The 26747-nt window shown below is 44.1% G+C and overlaps 1 protein-coding gene and 1 long non-coding RNA gene across 4 annotated transcripts in view; one reads left to right on the top strand and one right to left on the bottom strand.

Annotated features, from left to right (window-relative positions):
• Window positions 1-5992: 5992 nt before the first annotated feature.
• On the bottom strand, window positions 5993-7040 carry LOC115940045 (uncharacterized). The gene is made up of 2 exons (XR_004074827.2): window positions 6525-7040; window positions 5993-6361 (listed from the first exon to the last, which is right to left on the bottom strand). It is a non-coding gene; the product is annotated as an uncharacterized LOC115940045 (long non-coding RNA).
• A 514-nt stretch (window positions 7041-7554) lies between these two features.
• ESYT2 (extended synaptotagmin 2) overlaps window positions 7555-26747 on the top strand; it is an 82515-nt gene continuing 63322 nt past the window's right edge. For all 3 annotated transcript variants that reach the window (XM_031025221.2, XM_081799738.1, XM_081799739.1), the window contains exon 1: window positions 7555-7945. In XM_031025221.2, coding sequence (XP_030881081.2) covers window positions 7634-7945 — 312 coding nt within the window. In that variant the 5' untranslated portion in view covers window positions 7555-7633. The remainder of the gene's footprint in view (window positions 7946-26747) is intronic.

Raw genomic sequence — 26747 nt, forward strand, 5'->3', positions numbered from 1 at the left:
CTTTTATTGTGTTCATTCATTTAGTAGATGCCTTCCTAAGTTCATTTGATGACCTGGGAAGTGACAGAGGGCTAGAGATAGAAAGCTACATGAGCACTCTCTGGACCTCTAGTAGCTCATGATTGCTAGGACAGAGAAATAGGCAAACAGCTGCTAAATAACAGGAATCTATGAGAGCAGTAAGTGAGAAGGTGACAGACGGCTCTCTGGAAGAAAGACTGAGGTTGGGAAGGACACATAATTTCCCAGACAGAGAGGCTGGGAAAGAACATCTTGGGTCCAAGCCCAGAGAGAAGGCGGCTTTGGAGGGTTCCAGGAAATATGATTGTCCCTGGAACTGTGCTGTAGAAGAAAGCATATAGAAATATAATCCAAGCCACATAGATCATTATAAATTATGTAGTAGCCACACTTTAAAAAGTACAAAGAAACAGATGAAATCAAATTTAATAATGTATTTAGTGGGGCGCCTGGGTGGCTCGGTCGTTGGGCATCTGCCTTAGGCTCGGGTCATGATCCCAGGGTCCTGGGATGGAGCCCCGCATCGGGCTCCCTGCTCGGCGGGAGGCCTGCTTCTCCCTCTCCCACTCCCCCTGCTTGTGTTCCCTCTCTTGCTGTGTCTCTCTCTGTCAAATAAATAAATAAGGTCTTTAAAAAAAATAATGATGTATTTAGCCACATACATAATGTTATAATTTTATCATATAATGTATATTTAAAATGTTGAGTTATTTTACTTTTCTTACACTGTCTTCAAAATCCAGTGTGTGTTTTATATTTACAGCACACCTCAGTTCAGACTGGCCACATTTCATGTGCTCAAAGCCCCATGGGCAAGTGGCCTCTGTGTGGAGCAGAGCAGGTGTCCAGCACAGAGTATGTGAGTGAGAGTAGCAGGGGACATATGGAGTGGCATGAGATGGTCAGAGAGGAGGCTGGAAAGGGGGGCACGGCCAGCCGGTGAAGGATCTTGAAATGGCATGATGTGAAGATTTAAAGCATTGTGGGCAATGCTAAGTCATTAAAATGGGAAGAGAATGCTGTGTTTGCAGACTGAAGGACAGGTAGGTTGGAGACAAGTGGGAGCCAACAGTGGGGGCTTCGTGGGGCTTTGCAGCCATTGTGCAGCCTGCTCCTCTGCCCCTTCCCCAAGCTAGCTTTGTTCCAGACCCCCAGAGACAGCTGCGGCCGTCTGCACAGACCCTCCCCTACTCACCTTTGGTCCCACTGGTTTGTTAAAGTTCTCCTATGTCCTCTTTTCTAGAATTTAAACATGTCTGTCCATCTCCCTCACTGGACTGTAAACCAGCTTATAATTCCAGGTTATGATAAAAACAGAACCCTTTTTCACAGTAATAAGCAAATTTGTCACAAAAGTCAAGAACTTTCCTTTCCCAGCCTCTTTGGTTTTCGAGGTCAGGTAAATTTGGTGTCCCTCTAATGCCTGTGTACATGGATATGATAGAAAACCTACCTGTGGGTTTAACGAACTAACATGCTAGTGAGAAGTCTGATCAGCCTCTCATTGGCTGTGTGAACGTAGGAAGTTTGTTTTACTACCTTGTGCTTCAGTTAGCTCTTCAGTAAAATGGGAATTACAAGTACCTGTTCTGTAGAGTAGTCATGAGGATTACATGAGTGATTATGTGAAGTACCCAGAACAGCGCCTATTGCAAACTAAGCACACAGTAAGGTATTAACAAGTTTATTACTGTTATTATGGATTAGCACCTAAGTTATAAACATCTAGGACAGATGAAAATAGGTGGGATACCAAAATTAGAGCCTGCCTTTATCAATTTATAAATTATCTGCTACTGTATGAAACCAAAACTGGAGGACTTCCATCAGTGAAGAGATTGCAGTAGGCAGAACTCTGGCCCTAACAGTCCTGCCCCTGGCATCCACTCTCTTGTTGAACACTCTCTCCTTGAGTGTGAGCAAAATCTGTGAATGTGATGGGATCTACTCCCGTGGTCAGGTTACCGAGGAGTTGACTAAAGTGGTCAAAAGGGAGATAATCCCGGTTGGGCCTGACTTTCCAAAGAAGATGATACATCTGAGAGACACTCCTGTCCTGGAAGAAGATGAAGCAAACTGCGATGCCAGGAGGGGACGAAGGAGGGGGCACGTGGAAGGAACAGAGGGTGACCCCTGGCTGTCGGCCAGCAGAAATTAGGGACTTAAGCCCTACAGCTGCAGTGAACTGAATTCTGCCAACACCCTGAATGAACTTGGGAGGGGATCTCAGATGAAGGTCTCCAAAGGAGACCACAGCTCAGGCAACAAGCCAACACTTGGTTTCACCTAATGAGACCTGAGCAGAGGACTTAATGATGCCATGCACGTATCATCTTCAATAACGATAAAAACTGGAATGGGGCTTGTGACTTGATAGATGGCTTCAGTGGGGTGCTCTAACATGTACCACCTAATTCAGACTCCCCTCCCCAAGAACATCAGGGCCCCCCCTCACATGCATAGAGCTGCCTCTGGGGCTCCTGAGGGCTGAGCTGTATTCAGCAGATAAGTGTAGTCATGGAGATAAGCATAAGGTATAGATAGGATTAACTTGAGGAAGGAGATATCACAAAAGGCTTCACAGAAGTGGAGATATACAAATTGTTTTGAAAGATGAATAGAAGGGGCGCCTGGGTGGCTCAGTCGTTAAGCGTCTGCCTTCGGCTCAGGTCGTGATCCCGGGGTCCTGGGATCGAGCCCCGCATTGGGCTCCCTGCTTGGCGGGAAGCCTGCTTCTCCCTCTCCCACTCCCCCTGTTTGTGTTCCCTCTCTCGCTGTGTCTCTGTCAAATAAATAAATAAAATCTTTAAAAAAAAAAAAAAAAAGAAAGAAAGAAAGATGAATAGGAGTTTTGCATAAGGATAGAGGGAGAAGGGTAGTCCAGACACAGAGAAGAGCAGGTGCAAAGGCACAGACAGGTAACAGCAGGGTTTGGGAGGAATTAGCAGCAGAGCGGACCCTAGATCAGGAGGTGAGGTGAGAGGTAGGATCAAATGTAGACAAGCTCTGTGTATCATGCAGAGGAGCTGTAACTTCACATTAGAAGCAAAGGATATATAAGCAGGGAAGAGATTCAATCAAATCTGCATTTTGAATTGGCCATTTGATAGAAATATGGACTTTTAAAAATGACTTTTGGATTAATTTCGAACTTAGAGAAAATATGCAAATACAAAGCACCCTGTCTCCACTGCCCAGATTCCCACCATGAACCTCCCAGCATATCTGCTCCACTTGTCTGTCATCCAGCATTCATCTGTCTACACGTACACTTACCCATTATTGTTAGACTTGTTCTGAGTCATTTGACAAAGAACTTCAGATAGGATTACTCATCACTCCAAAATACTCCAGTGTTTGTCTTCCCAAAACAAGGGCAGACTCTGCTCCACAGCCTCCCAGTCAGGAAGTCAACATGGTTACAGGTCTGCTGTCTGATCCACAGACCCCCTTGTTCCACCGACTGTCCCAAACACTTCTTTTCCTTCACATCCCAGATCCCACGAGGAACACACGTCGCATGTAGCTGTGTCTCTTCGGTCTCTTGTGATCTGGAATATTTAGTTCCTCAGTGAGAACAGAGGGGACCCTACCCTGCAGCAGCCCCCTGAGTCCCTAGGCCATACTCGAGTCAGGCTTTCTCAAGCTCTCTGGCAAAATGCCCCAGGAAGGCTTCTGTACTCCTCTTTCCCTTTGTAATTGATAAGTATCTCGTAGAAAGTATTCCGGTATTATTCCTCATCAAACTTCCACCTACTGCCCTTAGCCTTCGTTGATAACTTGCTCTTGCACTACTGTGACTGCTAACTGGTGATTTTCCATTTCTGTGACTCCAGTGATTTATTTTCTGTGCATTCCTCACTCGCTCATTCATCTACATCAGAATGGACTCATGGGTTCCTATTTTACTCCCTGGCTTGTAATCTGCCAATGTCATCCTTGATTTTGCTGCTCAGATTGTCCCAGATTTAATCAGCAAGAGCCCTTCAAGTTGCCTACCATGTCCTTTGACAGCACATGATTCTTTGAGCATTTTCTTACCTCCTGGCACAACAAAATATTCCACACTCATCTTGTACTTTCACTGCTCCAGCCCTGAAGTCAACTATTTCTCCAGAGATCTGTGGTTCTTTTTATTGGAAAATGGTATCTAGACGCCAAGATCTGGGAGTTACTTGTACTTACTGGTACAGGGGTACCATTGTTTCTGGACACTCTCAGCAGAGAGAAATAGAAAATATATAAGATAACACACAAATACAGACAATAACTATTTTTGGGTCTCTGTACATGTATGTCAAAACACATGAGTTCATACCTCCTCCAAGTCCAGTCCAACACATGAGGGTTCTTTCTGGACTCTCCCTTTCCATGCTTGTAATATCTTCTCCAACAGCAAGAAACCTGGCTTTCATTATCCTCAGTGTATGTGTTTATTTGCTAATAGACTGGGCTGAGGAGTCTGTCTGCCACCTCAGGTAGGCCTGTCACTGCCTCCTCCATGGTGGGGGGGGGGGGGGGGATGGTCTCTGTGGAACTTTTAAAGGGCGGGATTAAAGGGCTCCCGGTCAAGTAAGAGATTTCTGTCATGATCTGAGCAAGCAAAAAAAGACCAAGCCTTTTCTGATTCTTTTGGTTGCATAGCACAGAAACCCACTCAGGGCTCAGGTAAAGAATATGGTTGTGTCACCAAAGGAGCATCTTAGAAAAGGTAGGAGTCTTGGTGAGTTTGGTCAGAAAGAGTCCTGGTTAGTAGGATGAAAGGAAGAGAGGCAAAGTGTGATCCCATGGTCTACAACGAAACGTATGTAGAGCTGATAGGGAAGGAGCTAGAACAGGAAGAGGTAGAAGAGGTGGACAGGATAGTTGATAAGGCCCAGACTTAGGCGAGAGGAGAGGTGAAACAAAGCAGAAAAGGTTCAGCTGAAACAGAAGGCAGCTCTTTTCTCTGAAACTTGAAAGGTTGAGGGCAGAGTCTGAAACTTTATAGTTTACTAGATCACTCACAATGATGTTCTTCTTTCCTCTGAAAGCAGTGCCTTTCATTGAGTAAATGTCAGCACAGAAGGTAAGGAAGGAGGTAACATGAAGAGCTTGCAGGAGACTGAGGGGTTTAAAAATACTAGCAAAAACCTAAGAACCAAGCTGGGCCTGTTATTAGGCTCTGTACAGAATGAGATGTGTTCTGCCTTGCTGGTATAATTAAGTACAGGGAAGTGGCCAGAAGTTCTAGGGGTCATGAAGCCAGCTGAGACCGGGAGGCTGATTGGTGTGCAACATGGACACTTCTCTTCAGTGCATTTTACATCGCTAGGCTGCTCAGGTCAAACACTCTATTGCAGATGTGCAAGATTTTTTATGTGGCTGGTGTTCATTCAGATCTTTATAGAATGTGATTCTACGGCTCTTTAGAGGAAAAACCACAGGACAGAAAGGCTCATGCCCCTTCCCGTGTTAACAAGGTAATTGTCTTGAATTTGTAACTTAGTCTTGAGTAAGACTTGGCATTAGAACATTTAGCTGTTGTGGAGGAAAAGGTTTGAGACTTGCCATTTTATATATTTACAACTTAATGTAATATGGTGAAGAGCAAGAAAAGGGGGGGGGGGGCGCCTGGGTGGCTCAGTCGTTAAGCGTCTGCCTTCTGCTTGGGTCATGATCCCAGGGTCCTGGGGTCGAGTCCGGCATCAGGCTCCTTGCTCAGCGGGAAGCCTGCTTCTCCCTCTCCCACTCCCCCTGCTTGTGTTCCCTCTCTCGCTGTATCTCTCTCTGTCAAATAAAGAAATAAAATCTTAAAAAAAAAAAAAAGAGCAAGAAAAGGAAAACCTCTTCCCTTGCTTGAGGTTTAGTGTCCTTGCCCAAAGTTGAGTGTTCTAGACCCTAGAGCGATGTTTCTGAGATATATTTCTGTATCTCCATGGCCACACACACATATATGCATACGCAATTATATACAGACCTGAAGACAAGGGAAGAAGGGAGGTATTGTTTATTCATTCAGGTGCTAGCCTGGAGACATGATGGTAAACGTAATAAATACGGTTGTTGCCCTCACGCAACTTAAAGCCTAGTTGAACCATTAATGAGACGCTGACAATGCCATCCATGCACGCCAGTGCTTCCCCCACCCAAAAAGCTCCTGCTAGCATCAAGTCTTTGATCAGCTGTTTTGCTGACAGTGCTGTGATGGCAGTTTGGTCTGCAGCGGGCAGTCTTCCCCACCTTACCGGCTTTCACTCTGCACAGCAAAGCAGTCTGCGGAGTGTCACTGTTTTGTCCCGAAGACACCAGGCTTTGTCCCTGCAGCCATCACAGTTACCAAGTTGTTATTCCAGGATCCCTGCAATACAGCAGGGAAGAACTCGTGTGACACGAGGCGCTCACGCCAATCAGGAGCTTAAAAAGAGTGTGCGCTAAGTTCCTGCCCTTCCTAAAGATGGTCAAGGTGCCCAGCAACACAGACTTGAGGAGTGAGAAGGGGAAAACTAGCTCTATTGTTATACCTTGAATCAAAGTTTCCTTGGAAGCCGAACTGGGAATTACCCTGATCGAGTTTACTGGAAAACAAGGTAATCACGGGGTGCGACGTCTTCTCAGACACCGCAGGCAGGGTCCGAGCTCGGAAGCAGCGAGTCGGCCAGGACCAACCCCTTTCACGAAGCTGCACGACGTTCCGCTCGGAAGCAGGTGCTGGGCTCGAGCGGAAGCGCCTCACGTTCCGTACGCGGGGCAGGCCGCCCCTGCTGTCTCTCACACCCCCGGAACAGCTGAGCGGCCCCAAACAGAAAGCGCCCTGGCTCCGTGGCCTGACCCCCCACCAGAACGGCGACCCCTCTGCTTTAGAGCGCGGCTCTATCCGACCCCTCGGGAGTGCGTACGGTTTCTCAGAAAAGTTATCAAACAGGAATTGCCGAAAAGCGGGCAGTTCTCACACCCACGCGGGAACGCGCACTTCTCGTCCCCCCGCCCCCGGCAGGCAGCGACCGCGCGGGGGCCGAAGCCCGAGCCCGCCCCGCGCGGTGACGTCACGCGCAGGCCCCCACCCGCCCCCGCCTGAGAGGGCGGCCTACCGCCCTGCGGAAGCGTAAGGAAGTCGGGCCCGCTCACGCAGCGAAGGTACGTGCTCTAGACGCAGGGCCGCGCCCGACCGTCGCGGTGGCGCGCCCCGTCCCGCCTACCCCACGTGACGACGCGCCGGGCCGCCTTAGCGGCGCCGCGCACGCTGTCTTCCCGCCCGCCCCCGCGGTGAGGTAGCAGTCCGGCCCCGCCCACCCACCGTGAATACGTGGCTCGGGTCCAGGGCCTCGCCGGGCCGCCTCAGTGGCGCCCCACCCCGCGCGATGACGTTCGCGCCGATCCCGCGCTTACTCCCGCCTCGAGTGGCGTCCGCACGATGGCGTCACCCATCAGCCCCCGCCCGCCCCGCGCCGGAACCAGGCCCAGGGCCGCGCCCGGCCGCCGCCCCGCCCGCCCCGCCCACCCTGCGTGCTGACGTCACACGCCGCTCGCGGGCGGAAGCGCGGGCGGGCCCTAGCGCCGGCGCGGTCCCTTCAGAGGGGCGCTGGTGCGCGGGCTGAGCCTCCGCGGCCGGGTCGGACGCGAGCGCTGCGCGATGAGCGGCGCGGAGGGCCGTGGCCCCGGGGCCGACGCTGCCCCTGCCGAGCCCCCGGGCGCAGTGCTGAGCGTGGACGTCGCGGGGCTGCTCGCGCAGCTGGCCCGCAGTTTCGCGCTGCTGCTGCCGGTGTACGCCCTCGGCTACCTGGGCCTGAGCTTCAGCTGGGTGCTGCTGGCGCTCGGGCTGCTCGTGTGGTGCCGGAGGAGCCGCGGCCTCAAGGCGACCCGCCTGTGCCGCGCGCTGGCGCTGCTGGAGGACGAGGAGCGCGCCGTGCGCCTGGGGGTGCGCGCCTGCGACCTGCCGGCCTGGGTGAGTGCGGGCTCCCCGCCCGGGCCCGTAGTCCGCCCCGCCGTCAGTTTCCGCGGGCACCGTGCGGGCTGTCCTGAGCGCCGCCGGGCTCCCCGCGCCCTCACCTGTCAGGTGTCCCCGCGGCTAGGGCCGCGCCCATCCCCCTGTCCCGGTCCGCGGACTCCCCCACGCCCCCCTGGGAAGGGCGCCTTCCCTGCCCCCGCCGCAGGCCCGCGCGGAGCCGCACAGGTGAGGGGCGCGCTGCGCGCTGGGGCTTCGGCCCCGCAGCCCGAGCGGGGCTTTTCCTCTGGGTGCGCTGGCCGTGACTCGCGCCTCTGGAATGTGCTCTGGGAGGCGGCGGCGGCGGCGGCGGCGGCGGCGGCGGCGGGCTCTGCTCGCAGCGCCGAGCCGCCCGGTGCCGCCGGCCCTGCCCAGGCCTGGCGACCGTCGGCGCTCGCTCGTGTTCCTGGGGAACGGGAGCGGGCGGGCTTTCCCTCCGACAGCCGGTCGGGGGAGAAGTTGGAGCTGCGTCCTCCGCGGGCTGCGGCGTCTCTGCGTTGTGTCTGGCACAACTGAGCGAGGAGGGTCCCCCGGAAGGTCTGATGGCAACATTCGTATAGGGTGAACTGATTCCAATGCGAATTTGGGAGGACGCTGTCGGAACTTTTTGGAAGAGTTGCACGGACAGCAGGAGTCATGATATCGATTATTTTATTTTTACCCCAGGCAGCTGTCTGCATAATTTGTTTCTGCAGCGAGGAAATGAATGCAGTTGGTTTCCTCCTCTTTTTCTCCTCACTCCCTAGTTCTTTCTTAACCAGGGGTTGCTGTCACAGCTTCAGACCTCAGGAAATAGTGCCCATTTTAAGATAAATGATGTTCCCATTAGGCTTGCTGTAAACTTGGTATGAAAATGGCCAGCCGGTGAGTTTCCCAAGCGTCCTTTTCTCTTAGAGGAGAAAAGGGCTTGGAGAGTGATCGCAGTTTCCAGTCATAAGACACCTGTGAAGTCAGGCGTGGGGTGTAGGACACAGGAGGCAAACAAACAGAGGTTGGGACGCGGGGGTACCCAAGGCCAACAGGAACCTAATGGTACTACCTTGTGATGGCAAATACTCCTCTGTTACTTTCGTAAGAAAACCAGTGAATTACTCCGTCCAGAAGTGTGCGTGCAACAGTAGAAGCAGACTTGTATAGGAAGAGTTAGGATTTCTGTATTAGTAGTACTTTGACTTTTACTGTACAGACTTTGGTTTTGGGAGTTCTGAACTTTGGGGTGGTATCTTGCTGTGAATAAGGTAGATTTGTACATGTTTTCATGGTGTGTCATTGACAGCTATGATTCATCGCAGGGTGGAAGCATAGGAAAACATGAACCAATGTGGTACTCACTTCCTAACCCCACTTGTGGATATGTTCCTGACGGTTTTTATCTGTAAATAACAATTTATACTGGGTATGGAAAAAAAGATAATATTACGACGTTGAGAAAAAATACCGTTTTGAATTAAGGCTACTAGGATATGAAAAATGGTTCTTACTTAACCATGTGATAGTTCTGTAAGAACTTGGTCCTGTAGCTTTTATATAAACCATATTATTATCCATTCTTCACTCTTTTTTCCCCGTAAATAGGGAAAAGGCCTGACAGGTTTGGGTTGATGGATTGAGGACTGGCCTTTTGTTGTACCAATGTCTCTCTATCCTGTCTGTGTTAATTGGGACCTGTAAAATTAGACCATGGGTGAAGGAATATTCTTGAGTTTTTATAGAAATGAACAAGGACAATTTTCCACTGCTATTTTTATTTATTTGAAATATTAGAAGTTGGTATGGTGAAGTCTGCCCCTTTCCTGCCTTTACAACTGCCAGTAAATGCTGATTCTATGGCTGCAAATAAGTAGAGACCCAAATCTGTCATATACAGCACTTCTTAACTGTTTTGACAGTTGGTCTTTTATTACTCTCATACTTTGATGATTAAGATTTAAAGCAGTCAGCTTCCTTATTAGGCTGTTCTGTATTCTTATGTACAAGCTTTTCTTCAGGGAGAGTGTTCTTCCCATAGTTCTTCTGTAAGTCCAGGAGATTTTATCTCTAGCCAAAATTGAATATGTATAGGTGGAGAACCAAATGAACAAGAGAAAAGAATACACTTCGGTCTCATGTGAAGGAAGGGCAAATATTTGTTTTTATTCTTAGTGTTAATCATTGACATACACTTTAATAAAACTTGGTGTAGACTTGTAACAAAATAGTCCATGTAGCTAGATCAGGAACCATGGTTTAGTTATTTTAAACTGTGGTTGCAACTTTAACACTTATATCCTAGAGGGATTATGGGCTTTGAGATGTTTAGAGACCTGCTCAGGGATGTGAAGGGGATGTGGATGCTGCTTTGGTTTTTTAGTTATACCAGCGCTGCTGCTGCTGTAATTCGAAAAGTTGCATTGCTGAGTTACGTAGTCTAAATGCTTCGTCATAAAGCATCATGTCTTTTAGTTTAAAAACTAAGTGGATTTAGAGTTAGGATATATGCATTCATCAACTTGTATACTCTGGTTTTAATAATACTTCTGTTTTAGATTAGCATTAGTCTCACTTCACATTTCAAGACGAGACTATAGAGCTAGGACTGAACTATAAATAAATATATGAATTAGAAATAAATTAATGTTATAGTAAATATATTTATATAATATAGCTTTCGATCCTGCGAAGAACCAATTATGAAAAACTGACTAGTAATGCAGTGTTCTTGTTAGGCCTAGTGAATCTTTCATCTTTTCTGTAGGTTTTCATGATCTCTACATTGGTCACAACATTTAACTTAGAATAATATCACAGACATTGTGAATATGCTAAAAACCATTGAATTGTACATTTTAAATGAGCAAACTGTATGGTGTGTGCATTATATCTCAGTGGTGCTATTTAAAAGTATTATGGACATTGAATTTCTTTTAAAAATAGATGAAAAGGGTAGTTACAATACATAGAAAACCATACATATGTCCTTGCTTATGGAATTCTAGCTAAAACTGTTACAACACTTTTAATTTTATTAAGCTTTTTATTTTAATTCCAGTATGGTTAATATACAGTGTTATATTATTCAGTGTACAATAGAGTATAATAATGCTACAACTTTTAAAAATTACTGTTCCAACTTAAATTTTAAGGCATTTACGTTTTAGGGAATATTTAATGAAAAGTGTGGGCTTATGAATGAAAACCAGCACGATAAATATTTTTACCTTAATCCTAATGTTACTGTAAACATTGATAACATAATGGCTAGACAAATTCTAATAAATGAGATAGAAATCATGCTTCAAAGATACAAACAGCTTACATGTGTATTTTTCTGTGAGTTATTAGAAACTCTTTCCTTTGATTCAAAGTATTGACACATAATTATGTATGTTTAAGAAATTTAGGGTATAGATTGGTTTGTTTTATATTAGATTCATTTTATCATAGCATGATTTTTGAATGTATTGTTGTGGTCTTTTTTTATGTTTTTTCTAATCTTATTTAAATTCAGTTAACATATAGTATATCACTAGTTTCAGATTCTTACGGTCTTTTGCATTTTATTATGTTTTGTTAAGTCATTATCTGTTTTGGTTTCCATGACACAATGCTGCCCAGATGAATTTTCTTTCTCCACTTAAAGATCTGAGGACCTACTATATACAGAAGTAGAAGAGGTCATCCTGCCTTCATGTGTGTGCCATCTTTTAGGTAGATATAAGGCAGAATGTGATGGCCCCAGTGCCATGGTGGTCAGAACAGAGGATGGGAGGTGGTTAGTGGTGAGGGGATGCATATAGACACATTTATGGGCTTTAAGAATAGAAGGACATGGCATTATACTCTATGTGGACAGTAGGATAAACATGCAGGAGCAGGAAATCAGGCATATCCTGTGGTGGGACCATCATAGCCCACCTGGACTGTCTCCTTCAGGAGGGAGCTGTATGGAAGGTGATGAATTGAGGCTCAGGGATGAGGAGTAGATGTACTCCATCCAGCTAGGGCCCGAGTTCTCAGGGCAGCTCTCCCAATTCACAGGGATCCTGTACTGAGCATAAATATAAATACTACTGTTAAGACTCACAGTGTTTTGGCATGGGAGGAAGGGGAGATAGTGATGGATTCAGAATTAAACTTCTGAAATCAGAAAGTGGAAGTGCCTGTGCAGTGGAGTAGAGTTCTTCCTTCAGCTGCCAAAAAAACAAGCCAAGATTATTGCTGGATTGTTGCTTTGTACTGTGGAGGTAGCTGGAAGTACCCGCCCACCTTCCCTCAAATAGACCATTCTCTTTCACTCTTAATAATCTTTTTGTGCTTAAATACTGAGTCACCTTGTGTTCTTTTGGAGTTGGGTGGGGCACAGTTCTTACATAAGTAGTATCAGTGGTTTCTTTTGTGTGGAGCCATTTTTCCATTAAACATGTTTTATTTGAGAGTTTTCTTGTGATCTTTCTCTGTGTCATTGACTTTTCTTCATGTATTTTTCTTTTTTTATTATTTTTTTTTCAATTTTTTTTTTTAATATTTATTTATTTGAGAGAGAGAGAATGAGAGAGAGCACATGAGAGGGGTTAGGGTCAGAGGGAGAAGCAGACTCCCTGCCGAGCAGGGAGCCCGATGCGGGACTCGATCCAGGGACTCGAGGATCACGACCTGAGCCGAAGGCAGCCGCTCAACCAGCTGAGCCACCCAGGCGCCACTTCATGTATTTTTCTTAACTGTCACAAAAGTCCCTACTTTTTTTTTAAGGAAACCATTTATTTTTTTAATTTTTCCTAGAGTAGATCACATTTTAAGAAAGTAGCTCGACTTACATGTAGGGATTAGAAGTGAGCCTTTATGGATTCCTCTATTTACTCAACCCACATTTATTAGCATTTGCTTTGTTTCAGTTCTCCTGCTAGGTGCTAGAGATGAAGGTGTATAAGATAAGGCCTTAAAAACTCAAGAATTTACTAGCTGAGGGGCGCCTGGGTGGCTCAGTCGTTAAGCATCTGCCTTCGGCTCAGGTCATGATCCCAGAGTCCTGGGATCGAGCCCCGCTGTTGGGCTCCCTGCTCAGCGGGAAGCCTGCTTCTCCCTCTCCCACTCCCCCTGCGGTGTTCCCTCTCTTGTTGTCTCTCTGTCAAAAAAAAAAAAAAAAATTCATCATTCCAAACCACCCATAATAGTAGTTGGTGGAAAATTACAACAACCTTGAATGGAATTGTTACTGTGAATTTTTCTATTTGTGATGAACAATACTAAAAATCATTTGTTCAGGAAAATGTGGTTTAGAATTTAAGTTTTCTTGATGCTTAACTACGTATGGAGAAAGGAAAGGCAGACCTTTCTTAGGTCTTTCTGTTGGTGAAGTGGTATGTATATTCATTTTCTTAAAAATTATGCCATTTAGAGCATTTTGTACATTTACAAAGGTAACATCTAGAGTCTTTAAATTGATCAATTTTAAAACAAAGATTTTATTGATGAGGATTAAAACTTTATTCTAGACTTTGTTGATCTAGCTATGGATAGATGTCCAGTTTTATGCTCTGCTGTCTTTGCTTTGTGAAAGGCAGTTTTAGGATTACTCATGGTGAACATCTCTGTGACCCACAGTTTAGCACCTATCGGATTACAGCAGGGTATGCAAATGAGGAAAGTATCAGTGCAAAATAACAGCACATCTTGAGTGCACCCATGTGTCCTGGTGACTATATACAGGAATTGGTGACAGCCACACCAGCAGCAGATGTGAAAATACTAACCTGACAGTTCACACTATACTTTCCTTTTTATTATTTGCAAAATTGTCATTGAAGTTGAATTTGAAGTTCTTTTGTTTACTCACTGAAGTTCCTCTTACCTATTTTTAATGAACACACAGTTGTGTTTTTATTTCCCCAAAAACACATAATCTTTCCATTATGAGAAGAATGCAACCTTGTTGTAGGACATTTCAAGCTTTGGAGAAGAGTACTATGAGGAAAAAGTCACCTGCATCCTGCTAACTGAAAAATGATGACCATTATTAACTTTTTGACGATTTTCTGAATCTTTAATGCATATGGATATACGTGTGTGTGTGTGTTGTATCCTCCTCCGTTAAGCATTACATGGTGGACATATGTCATTATTCAGGAATATGACTTTGGTTATTGCAATATTACCTATTTTATGGGGCTGCTGTGTTTTCTATAAATGATGTCTGACAGATTTCAAAAACAAGAATGTTAGATATTATATGGTAAGAAAGATAAAAGTAGAGTTTGAGATATAGTTAATATTGTGCTCTTTTCAAGTTATGAAAGATTATTTGTTTGAGCTATATATCAGATCTGTTCCAGGATACATGAACTATTTTTGAACTCATGAGAGTAGCATGATAATTTTATAGACAAAAATCTCACTTTGGAGGGCAGTGTTTCTTTTCGTATGGTGTTGATGTTCAGATGCACAGTTGATTCATCCAGATCCCCTCTTAGGTAAATAACCTTGAGAAGGAGAGCATTCCCTGCACGAGGAGTCACAGTTGTAAATAGCTTTCCTTCCTCTGCTGTGTGGGGACATTGAAGTTTGTTAACAGGAGGAGTGTTTTAAACTGAAGTTGTGGCTTCATGTAGCAGTGTCGTAATGGTCACTTGGAGATTGACTTTGTGTTACGTCACCTGGCAGCCCTAGGTCGCTGAGTGGTGTGTGCCGCGAGCAGATGGGTGGGCTGCCCTCCTGGCACCAGGCCCGCCCATGATGGCGGTGCTGCTTAGCTGCACACTCGAGGAGCAGGCTCCGGACCTGGTAGCGTGAGTTCCTGTTCAGGCCCAGTCCCTGCCTAACTCTGCACTTGGGCAGGTCCCTTACACCCTTTAGACCCTCATTCTCATCGTTAGGTAAGCACTGAAATGAGCCATGAAATGAACATGGTGTGGTTATGAGGCTGGAATGAGGTAAGGCCAGGGACATGCCGGGCCTGGGAGGGCAGTGGCAGCCAGTGGTGCCCTTGAGTTAGTGATCTTAGTGGTTCATGCTCCCTTTCGGTTGCCCTGGTGTTGCTGCCAGTTTCCTGCTGCCTAAGTCATTTCTCTTACCCCCCCCCCACCTCTCCTCCCCCACTTCAACTAAAGGAGGGCAGATGAGACCTGGGGTTTCTCTGTTTCTGTTTCACTGTGGTTTGTTTTGTTGCTAAGTTTATCTACCTTAATGCTTTGTTACTGTTAACATTCGAAGGTACTACTTACAGTTTCTCTCTTTTCTCTGTATATCCCTAAAATGATAGCCGGGGAACCTAAGTTATTAACCCTCACCCTTGCTGCTGCTTCCTTAAATGCTACCCTGAGGACATGGTTCTCTGTTCTGGTTGAACAGGACAGGTACCCTGTTCTGCTTGAAGCAGCTGGCCTGATGCCCTAGATAACCATAGCTACGTTCCGACAGTATCATGTTGTAAATTTTTTTCATTCTAACACTCATTCCTCTTGTGAAATTTAAATAAGTGTTGGTTAATGACTAAAGTGGGGATTTGAAAATCCACTCCTGTTTCTGGGTCAGCTGTAATAGTTTAACTTAACCTGTATTATCTGTGGAGTCGTTTCCTTCTGTTTGCATCGAGGGGTGATATGTTTTAGGTTTCCCCAAAATAAGGTAGAACGCTACAAGAGAAATCCGGTGATGTGGGAAGAGAACATTGTCCAGCTTGCTTCATGCCGTAAATACTGCCCTGGGGTACGAGTCACGTACTGGTTTTCAGTTAACGGTGCTCACATTGTGAGGTACCAGCATCAGATTGCTACAGTTATTGATCTGAGCAATACTCTTTTTTTTTTTAAAGATTTTATTTATTTATTTGACAGAGAGACACAGCGAGAGAGGGAACACAAGCAGGGGGAGTGGGAGAGGAAGAAGCAGGCTTCCCGCCGAACAGGGAGCCCGACGTGGGGCTCGATCCCAGGACCCTGGGACCACGACCCGAGCCGAAGGCAGACGCTTAATGACTGAGCCACCCAGGCGCCCCAACCAATACCCTCTTTGGAAACATGTTTATAGTTATATTTTAAGGTTTTTATTTATTTCAGAGAGAGAGAGAACACAAGCTGGGGAGACAGACAGAGGGAGAGGGAGAAGCAGGCTCCCCACGGAGCAGGGAGCCCGACGCGGGGCTCAATCCCAGGACCCTGGGATCATGACCTGAGCCCAAGGCAGATGCTCAACGACTGAGCCACCCAGGCGCCCCGATCTGAGCAATACTCTTATTTTCCATTTTCTTACTAAACTTTGCTTACATATTTGTTAAAGCATTTAGTTAAATCTGCTTTGTCCTGTACCTGTGTGTAGGATTGGAAGTTTGAAACAAGGACTTTCAATATCCATTTTAACGTCTAGCAGAAGGCATTTATATACAGTTTACTCAGTAAACCTAGTGAATTTTTGGAAGAGTGAACTACGAATTGCTTGTTTTATTAGGACTTCCTACACCCAGTTTGTGAATTGTTACGTAATACCCATGTTGCCATTATTGTACATATTTGAGGTGAACTGTCTACTGGGTTCGTTAATTTATTTCACTCATGCCATAAATATTTAAATGCCTAGCAAGTGAATACATAAGATCTGTTAATACTTTCTAAGTTAATGTCTGAGTACTGGGTTTCTAAAAGCAAAATCCCAAATGTAATTCAAATCATAAATGACAATATAATTTCTAGTTACTTTTTCACATGCATAAAGATCTTGAAATCTACCCAGTACCTAATACAAAGTGTTGATTTTATGTGATAGCTTGAGTCAGCTTGTGGTTTTATAATGGTGGAAATAAAGGAGTGAACGTTGCTATGCTCATGAAGTAGTTTAAAAGGAATTACCTATAGATTGTAATTTCATAGTGAATGGAGCTAGAGGGGAAAGGTTACAGCTGGTCTTTGCTTGCTGCCTGCCCTGGGACCACTGTAACAAAATACTGCAAACTTGGTGGTTTAAGACAACACAGATTTATTTTTCACAAGTCTGGAGGCCAAATGTCTAAAACCAGTTCTGTGGGTTGAAACCAAGGGGTCAGCAGGTCTGTGCTCCCTCCGGAGGCCTTTCCCAGTTTTTAGAGCTGCATTCCTGAGCTCCTGGCCCCCTCACTGTCTTCAAAGCCAGTAGCTGTTTCCATTATCACGTTCCTTTCTGATTTCTATTTCAGATCTCCATAGGCTCCCTCTCAGAGGGATGCTGTGATTGCATTATGGTCCACCTGGATTATCCAGGATAATCTTCCAAACTCAAGATTCCTAATTTGTCACGTCTGAAAGTCATTTTTTGCTATATAAGGCAACATTCACAGATTCTAAGGATTAGGACGTAAATATCTTTTGGGGAGCCATTACTGAGCTGCTCTATGTCTTGAGATACTCAGGAGCCAGGATGGCTAAAAAATGGGAATTATGGCTCAGCCATATTTCATCAGTTCTGAAAGACACTCCCACCCCCACCCCCCACTTCATATCTGTGGACTCAGATTCATGTCACAACCATGTGTCATTGTTAGCATGCTCTTTCCTTCTTAGTGGCACAGAGAGTAATGGTCTGTTTTAAAATTGATCTCATCTTATATTCAACACTGTGGCTGTTCCCCTTTCCCTCTGTGGCCCTAGTGCCTGGGAGTTATGTGTGGTGTTGAAGAGATGGAATAAGCAGAAACAAATGGGAGAAAGAGGAGCTGAGCCTTTGGAAGAAGGGCGGCCTACAGGTGGCAATGTTTTTGCATTGTAGGTGAGGAGATAAGTACATGAAGCAGGGCCTTGCAGTGTGTAAATGTAGGAGTTTGGGCTTGATCTAATAGACATTAGGGAAGCATCAAAACATTTAAAAGAGTGGTGTGTCCCAAGTTTAAAAAGGGCACGTACTGGGTGATATATGAAAGTGTTGAATTACTGTATTGTACTCCTGAAGTTAATATAACACTGCATGTTAAATGATTGGAATTAAAATAAAAACTTTTAAAAATAGTAAAAATAAATAAAAATAAAAAGGGCATATATAACAAGATAAATTTTGGAGTAGTAGACCGAGGGGACAAAGACTGTGGCCAGTCTGAGCATAAGGAAGGAAGGAATGCCTCAATCTCATGGAATCACATTGGGAAGGAAGGAAGAAAAGAGAGGAGATGGAAAAGTGAAAGATGACTCCGGGTTACTTGCCTGGGCTCCTGGGTAAGGAAATGATGATGCCATATACCAAATAGGATACATAGCAGCAGTTTGGAGGCCTAGGGATAAGGATGGGAGTTAAGCCTAGGGGAGTTCCAAGAGGTATTATCCAGACAGCAGCCAGTGACGCACATCAGTATGTGTTCAGTTCACAGGTGATGGGTGGCTGAAATCATGCTTGAAGTGGGAGATGGAGAAAGGGTATGCAGGTAGAATAACAAGAGCTGGTGGCCTACCGCAGACCCTTTGTGTTTCTGGAGGAAATCGGGATGGGAAAATAAGGAAAATGGTTAATGCATTTAGTGCGTACTGTATGCTTACTTACTCTCTACATAGAACTCATTTAACCCCCACAGACGTGTTACCCTCTTTTTACAGATGAGGAACCTGACAGCATGCTCACTCTTGAGAGGTTCTGTGACTTGCCTTTAGTCCCAGAATTGGAAGTGACGGGCTGGGAAGTCTGCTGTCTGTCGTGCCATTGTTTCTCTGTTCTCCACTTCTCTTGATGGTAGTGAAGAAGGAACTGGGGATTAGACATCGTCTTATCTAGTTGATAATTTCCGCTTTTCAGAGGAGCAGGCTGAGGCCCTCGGGGTTCAGCAGTTACCCCCAGGCACACCAGCACCAGAGGCGATGCTGGGGTGAGGTCAGGCGTCGCTCCGTGCCCCGAGGGCCGGGCCGGCAGTGGCAGCTGCAGGGCTGGAGGGGCATTGCTGCCCACTAACAAAGGGCCATCTCGGTGGCCAAACAGATCTTCAGTTTACACAGCCTCCGCCTCCGCCTTCTCCGTTCACACGCTAGGGGTGACAGCTGCACAGTGGCGTGGATTTCAGGGGTTTCTGACCTGTGTATTTGGTACAAGTAATAGAAATGTTCTTTCTTGGCCTTTGTTTCCTCCTTACATTTCCACGTGTTTGTATGGGATCATTTTCCTCCAGCCTGAAGAACTCACTTAAATGTTTCTTTTAGTGCAAGTCAGCCAGCAATGAATTTTCTGTTTGTGTTTGTTTACAGAAAAAAATGAGCAAATAATACAGAATTCTTGTATTCCAACCTACATACAATTTCTTATATTATTAACATATTGCATTAGTGTGGCGTATTTGTTACAGTTATTGAAAAGTGTTGACTGATTTAGCTGAAGTCCACAGGAGTCTCTTCTTATTTTTTTAATTTTTTATTTTTTTGAAAGATTTTATTTTATTTTTTTTTTTAATCTTTTTTTTAATTTATTCATTTGAGACAGAGAGATACAGAGAGAGAGAGAGAGAGTAGGAGCAGTGGGGAGAGGTAGAGGGAGAGGGAGAAGCAGGCTCCCCGCCGAGCAGGGAGCCCGATGCGGGGCTCGATCCCAGGACCCTGAGATCATGACCTGAGCCGAAGGCAGACGCTTAACGACTGAGCCACCCAGGCGCCCCTGAAAGATTTTATTTTATTAGAGAGAGAGCAAGTGAGAGAGAGAGCACGAGCATGGGGAGGGGTGGAGGAAGAGAGAGAAGCAGGCTCCCCACTGAGCAGGGAGCCCGATGCGGGACTCGATCCCAGGACCCTGGCATCATGACCTGAGCCGAAGGCAGACGCTTAACTGACTGAGCCACCCAGCCTCCCCTTTATTTTTTAAAAAAGATTTATTTATTTTGAGAGAGAGCGTGTGCACGTGAGTGGGAAGGAGGAGAGAGAGGGACAAGCAGACTCCCCACTGAGTGCAGAGCCAGACGCCAGGCTCAATCCCAGGACCCTGAGATCACAATCCCAGCTGAAACCAAGAGTCAGACGCTCAACCTACTGAGCCACCAAGGCACCCCAAGAGTCTCTCTTTATTTTCTAGAATAGTATCACTGCCCTAAAAATCCCCCTATTCTCTCCCTCTCTCAAACCCCTGGGTGGTTACTGATTTTTTTTACTGTCCATAGTTTTGCCTTCAGAATGTCAGGTACTTGGAATTTTGTAGTATGTGGCCTTTTCAGATTGGTTTCTTTAACTGTAGCAATGTGCATCTAAGGTTCCTCATTTTTCCTGGCTTGATAGTTCATACCTCTCTTTGATTTTTATTGCAATAAGATTCAAATAACAAAATTAACTTCTAAAAAATGTGCAATTCATTGTCATTTAGCTCCTTCACAGTATTCTGCAACTATCACTTCTCTCTAGTTCCAAAACATTTTCATCACCCCAGAAGAAACCCTGTGCCTATTAGCAGTCCCTCCCCACTTCACCCTCCCCCTGCCCATGTAGTCACTAATTGGCTTTCTGTCTCTGTGATTTTCCTGAATATTTCATGTAAATGGGATCATATTATATGTGACCTTTTGTGTCTGGCTTATTTCACTTTGCATAATATTTTCAAGATTTTACCCTGCAGTATACATCATTTCTTTTTATGATGACTAATATCCCGTTATATGGATATACCACAGTCTGTTTATCCATTCATTTATTTATCATTCCATCCGTTGATGAACATTTTGGTTGTTTCTTTTGACTATTGTGAATAGTGCTGTGAACATTTGTGTACAAATTTTTATTTGAGTACCTGTTTTCAGTTTGGGGGGGTTTTATTCCTAGATGTGGAATTGCTGGGTTTAACTTTTTGAGGAACTGCCAAACTGTTCTCCACAATAGTGGGACTCTTTTACATTCTCACCAACAATGTGAAAAAGGTCCAAATCCTCTACATGCCTGCCAACACTTGTTATGTTTTTAATCTTTATTCAACTTTTAACCATCACCAGTGGGCACTAACAAAGCTCTTTCTTTTTTAAGTGATCTCTATGCCCAACGTGGGGCTCAACCTGAAGACCCCAAAATGAAGAGTCACTTGCTCTACTGACTGAGCCAGCCAGATACCCTGAACACTTGTTATTTTTTGTCTTTTTGATTATAGCCATCCTGGTGGATGTGAAGTGGTAGCTAATTGTGGGTTTATTTGCACTTACATAATAACTAATATCACCTTCACATGATTATGTGCATTTCTTCCCATCTCCCCATTTAGTGAGTTTTGGGGTTTTGGGGGGGGGTTTTGGGTTATTTTGTAGCTTTAAATTGGCTGTGGTGGAAATATTTATATCCCAGACTTGGCAATCTCAAAACTGGTTGTAAATTTGTACCAGCATATCACTGCTCTGAATTATGTTCCCCTCCTCCAGAGAGGGTTCACCCTGTCCTCTATGGCAGAATGAGAATAGATCACCTTAATCTAGTAAGGTTCTGAGTTAGCCCTAGAGCAAGTTGCAGGGAAAAGCTCTATCTAGTCTGGTCTCACCCACTTTAAGGCATAGCCCTCCAAATGTAACTGAAGACATGCAGTGTTAACTAAATCCCTTTTCAGTCAATCTCAGGGTCCAGGTTGTGCTTTCTCAGTACAAGGAACCTGCCAAAAGCTCTATTTTTCCTATTAGAGGCTAGTTCCTTGTCCTGAGTAGCTTAAGAATTTGGCAAATACCTCAAGGATAAAATTGTAAGAGTAAGTTCACTTCCCTCCCCCAAGGATCTTGGACCCTGGAGTCCTGTTGCTAAGCTGACCCCAACTCCCAGTTCTTGTCTCTCTGATCTTGTGAGATTTCCATTAATTCTATGGCTTCTCTGCTTCTTAGCCACTTCCTCAACCTTTTATACCGCACACCTCGGGGAAAACAGCTTCAGAATGTCACTTCACCACTGTACTGCCTCCTCCCCCGCGTGAGAGTGTGAGCACGTGAGAATGAGCGTGTTTCACCTGGCGTCTCTGATTGTTCTCAGCAGAATTGGTCTGTTGCAAGGTTCTCCTATCCTCATAGCTTGACGCCAATGTTATTTTTAGGGAAAAACAGACTTGTGAACTCCTAGTATATTGCCCTGTGAAGGGTAGAAGAAAAAGTATTTTCTTTTGTTGACTGTTCGATTTGGTAGGGGGATGGGAAGATAGATTCAGGAGAAAGAGATTAGGTGTCAGGTTTTATTTTATAATTTTATTTCAAAATGTTTCCCTAGGTAAATGTCTTACATTTATGTGGGTTTAATGGTAACTTTTTTCCCCCAAGGTTTTATTTAAATTCCAGTTAGTTAACATACAATGTAATATTAGTATCATGTGTAGAATTTAGTGATTCAGCACTTCATATACCACCCAGTGCTCATCACAACCAGTGCCCTCTTTAATCCCCATCACCTGTTTAACCCATGCCCCTACCCACCTCCCCTCTGATAACCATCTATAGTTAGGAGTCTGTTTCTTGGTTTTCCTCTCTTCACCCCACCCCCTGCCATGTTCATTTGTTTTGTTTCTTAAATTCCACATGAGTGAAATCATACAGTTTTGTCTTTAGTTAGGAGTCTGTTTCTTGGTTTTCCTCTCTTCACCCCACCCCCTGCCATGTTCATTTGTTTTGTTTCTTAAATTCCACATGAGTGAAATCATACAGTTTTGTCTTTCTCTGGTGGACTTAACTTCACTTAGCCGAATGCTCTCTGGGTCCATCCACATCATTGCAAATGGCAAGGTTTCATCCTTTTTTATGGCTGAGTAATATTCCATAGTATATATATATACACCATATCTTTCTCCATTCATTAATGGATGGACACTTGGACTCTTTCCATAATTTGCCTATTGTTTATAATGCTGCTATAATCATCAGGGGCATGTATCCCTTTGAATTACTATTTTGTATCCTTTGGGTAAATACCCAGTAGTGCAATTGCTTGATCATAGGGTAGTTCTGTTTTTAACTTTGAGGAACCTCCATACTGTTTTCCAGAGTGGCTGCACAAATTTGTAGTCCCACCAACAGTGTAGGAGGGTTCCCCTTTCTCCACATCCCTGCCAACACCTGTTGTCTCCTGTGTTGTTGATTTCAGTCATTCTGACAGGTGCGAGGTGATAGCTCATTGTAGTTTTGATTTGTGTTTCCCTCGTGATGTGATGTTGAGCATCTTTTCATGTGTCTGTTGGCCATCTGAATGTCTTCTTTGGAGAAACATCTATTCGTGTCTTCTGCCCATTTTTTAACTGGATTATTTGTTTTTTGGGTGTTGAGTTTTATAAGTTCTTTATATATTTTGGATACTACATGGTACTTTTAAAATTTTTTTTAAGTAGGCTCCATGCCCAATGTGGAGCTTGAACTCATGACCCTGAGATCAAGAGTCGCATGCTGTACCGACTGAGCCAGCCAGGCGCCCCAACGTGGTACTTTTTTTTTTTTTTAATGAAAATACTGTTACTACTACTGTTAGCACCGGGTGTGAGGCGACTTGTAAATTTTAAGCAGTAGAGCTTGAAGTAAACAGATACAGAAAAATTCCAGTTTGGACTTCACTTATTTTACCTGTGAAATGGTACCTGACAAGTTTGGTAAACTTGGGAAGTACCTGTTAAACATGACCATTTTAATGAATTTATGTTTTTATGAGTCACGAGCACTGTTTCATTTATTTTATGTTTTATAACTTCAGGAGAAGGACAGGCTGAAGACACTGGGAATGTGAATTAAAAGAAGAGAAAAATGGATTTTAAAACTTTCACAAGGGTCCCATTTGTGTGTAAGGAGGGGCAGGAAATCTGGCTGCCCCACAGAACAGTTTGGGCATCACTGCCCCTGGGGAGCTTGCCTGGTGTATGCTCTAGATGTGGAGTCAGGGTCAGAGGCCAGTCCTCCGTGGACCCCAGCTCCGTGGCTGCTGGCCAGCATCAACTTAATGGGGCTCAGATCCTTTACCTGCAAATTGGTGAAGTGCAGTGATTGATCTCTCAGGTCTGTGCAAGCTCTTAATAATAAACAAAAACTGAGCCAGGAGCAAGGGATGGGAGTGAAAGAGTAAAGGGTTCAGGCGGTAAAGGGGTGGGGTGAGGGAGTGAGGGACTTCTTCACTAACCGTTAGGCCAGGTGCCCTTTAAGGGCAAATAGATCACTAATGTGTCCTTGTTTGTTGACTAATCCACTAACAAGGAGCTCTCAATCAGGCTACTTATTTATCTCTAGGCCTCTGGAGTTACTTATTTGGTTCTGATATTATTTTGGGAAATATCAGAATAAAATAAATGAAGTGTAGTAACAGTGTGTATTTCAGGGAATGGTATATTTGTTTCCCTTTTATTTTTTAATATCTATGTTTGAGATATAATCCACATACCATACAATTCAGCCACTTAAAATGTACAATTCATAGTTTTTCAGTATAGCACAGCACTGTGGAACCATCACCAATATCTAATTTTAGAATGATTCTGTCCTCTGGTAAACTCCATACCACAGGGCACCCGATGGTTCAGTCAGTTGAGCATCTCCCTTCAGCTCAGATCATGCTCTCAGGATCTTGGGATCGAGCCCCGCATCAGGCTCCCTGCTCAGTGGGGAGTCTGCTTTTCCCTCTCCCTCTGCCCCTCCCACCTGCTTGTTTCTCTCTCTCTCAAATAAATAAATAAAATCTTTAAAAGAAAAAAAAAAAAAACTCCGTGCCCACTAACACTCACTCCCCATACCCTCCACATTTCTCATGCTAGCCCTAGGCAACCACTGATCCATTTTCTGTCTCTATAGACTTACCTGTTCTGGACAGCCCATGTATATAGAATCAGTATGTGGTTTTTGTGACTTTGACTACCTGTGTGATATAGAGGTAGATAGATGATAGAAAACGAGAGAGGTGATAGGTGATTGATAAGTGGTAGATACCATATTTACCTCCTGGTTTTGAGGGTGCACTGTAGTTGGGTAAGATATACCCATTGGGGATACTGGGTGAAGTGCACATAGAGCCTTTCGGTGCTTTTTGCAATGCCTATAATTATTTCAAAAGAAAAGAATAGAAATTCTTGAAGGTGATCATGGGACCTAGTTATTGTTTCTGTATTTAGTTACACATAGATCACTAGTTTATTCACTATATAATTATCTTTTTTGTATGTAGTGATGCACTTATAGTGAATAAGCTAGTGGGTTTTCTAGGGAGAATTGGGAAGGGTCCAAGATTTGATCAAGAGATGTAAAAAAAATTTTTTTTAAAGATTTTATTTAAGAGAGAGAGAAGGAGAGATAGAGAGTACAAGCCAGGAGGAGAGAGAGAAGCAGGTTCCCTGCTGAGCAAGGAGCCTAATGCAGGGCTCAATCCCAGGGCCCTGGGATCATGACCTGAGCCGAAGGCAGACGACTGAGCCACCCAGGCGCTCCAAGAGATGTGCAAAAATTTTTGTGACTTTTCCCCCCTGAGATTCCCTGTTATTAAGTCTCTTGTATGGAAAAGAAAGAATGATAGAGTGAGCCATGATATTTCTCCCTGGGATATCAATATAACAACAAAACTGAGGGTTTGGGTTTTTTGGTTTTTGGTTTTAGGTATTTCTGTATTGCATGATCACATGTTGATGACAAACAGGTCAAGTGGGGGATGTATCAGAATCTTGGTTTCAAACATCCAGTAAAAATATTATATTTGGGAAAAAAGTCCTAATGTTTTCAAGTGCCTGATTATCTGTTGTTCTTCATTACATACCGATAAAGGAATAAAAAGATTAAACAGGTAGATTGTGGGTTTGTAAATGTCTTTGACTTCATTCTCATAACGCTTCAAATATATACTGTCTGTGAAAGAGAATAAAATTAAGCTCTTAGAAATATGTAAACCTATTTCTTGAAAACGAAAAATTCATAGTAAAATTCCAAACACGAGGTGACTTCTGAGTCTGTGTAGATGTTTGGTATTCCTGTCAGTTCTGTACTGCAGGGGATTTTAACCCTGGCTTCATGGTGTCCTATGGTATTTGTTGCTGCTGCTGCACCTTCTTCAGCAGGAGAACAAAGCTGAATTGATTCCACTTGCTATATAGAACATGTGCGATTAAGTCAGTGCTACATTATGTATCTATCTTCTGGTCCATTTCAGTCAAAACATAAGCATATAAATTTGAATAGTAGCATTTGATTTGAATTTAAGGCCAAAAACAACCAGAATGTCTTAAATGTTTTAGTGAACGAGATGAGAAGACATGTTTGCTATTCTTGGACTCATTTTGATTTGCAAGATTGATGTAATTTATGCCAGAACCTCAACTCTAAATCAAGATTTGTCACATAATTTGTATGACTTTTCTTTAGCAGTTGCAGAAAGAATGTCTAAATGACTTTAGAATTTTGTTAAAATATGCTTAAAGTCTTTGAAAAATATCCATGGCTCTGCATCTGTATGTAAGGCATTAAATAAATCTCTTGACATTAGTATTTTGATGAAGGGATATCTAATTGTTCTCCTGGGTAGAAGTTATGAAGTATCCCTGTCTTGACTCTGCCATTGAATATTAGCCCTGACTTAAATTCTCCCGTCATTCCATGCATGCGCTGAAACTTAAGCCTCCCGCCCCCTTCCAAAATAAATGGATGAACAAATAGTACATCTAACATGGCAGATATACTATGTGAAATTACAGAAGGCCTCATAGTAAAATTTCTTTAAAGTATATATTCTTTTAGTGAATTAGAAATAAGAATTGGTTTTCAAATGATTTAGACAGCTTGGTTAGTTATTAATAAACCTAGCTTTTTAGTTTTTATTTTACTGTTTCCTGATCTATAAAAATAGGTAGTGGTCATTCATATAACAAGAGTAATGAATTATTGAAGAAGAACATGCTTTAAACA

This window comes from Leptonychotes weddellii, chromosome 12 (genome assembly GCF_054177405.1).
Source record: "Leptonychotes weddellii isolate Sample4059 chromosome 12, ASM5417740v2, whole genome shotgun sequence".
Classification (NCBI taxonomy): Eukaryota; Metazoa; Chordata; class Mammalia; order Carnivora; family Phocidae; genus Leptonychotes; species Leptonychotes weddellii.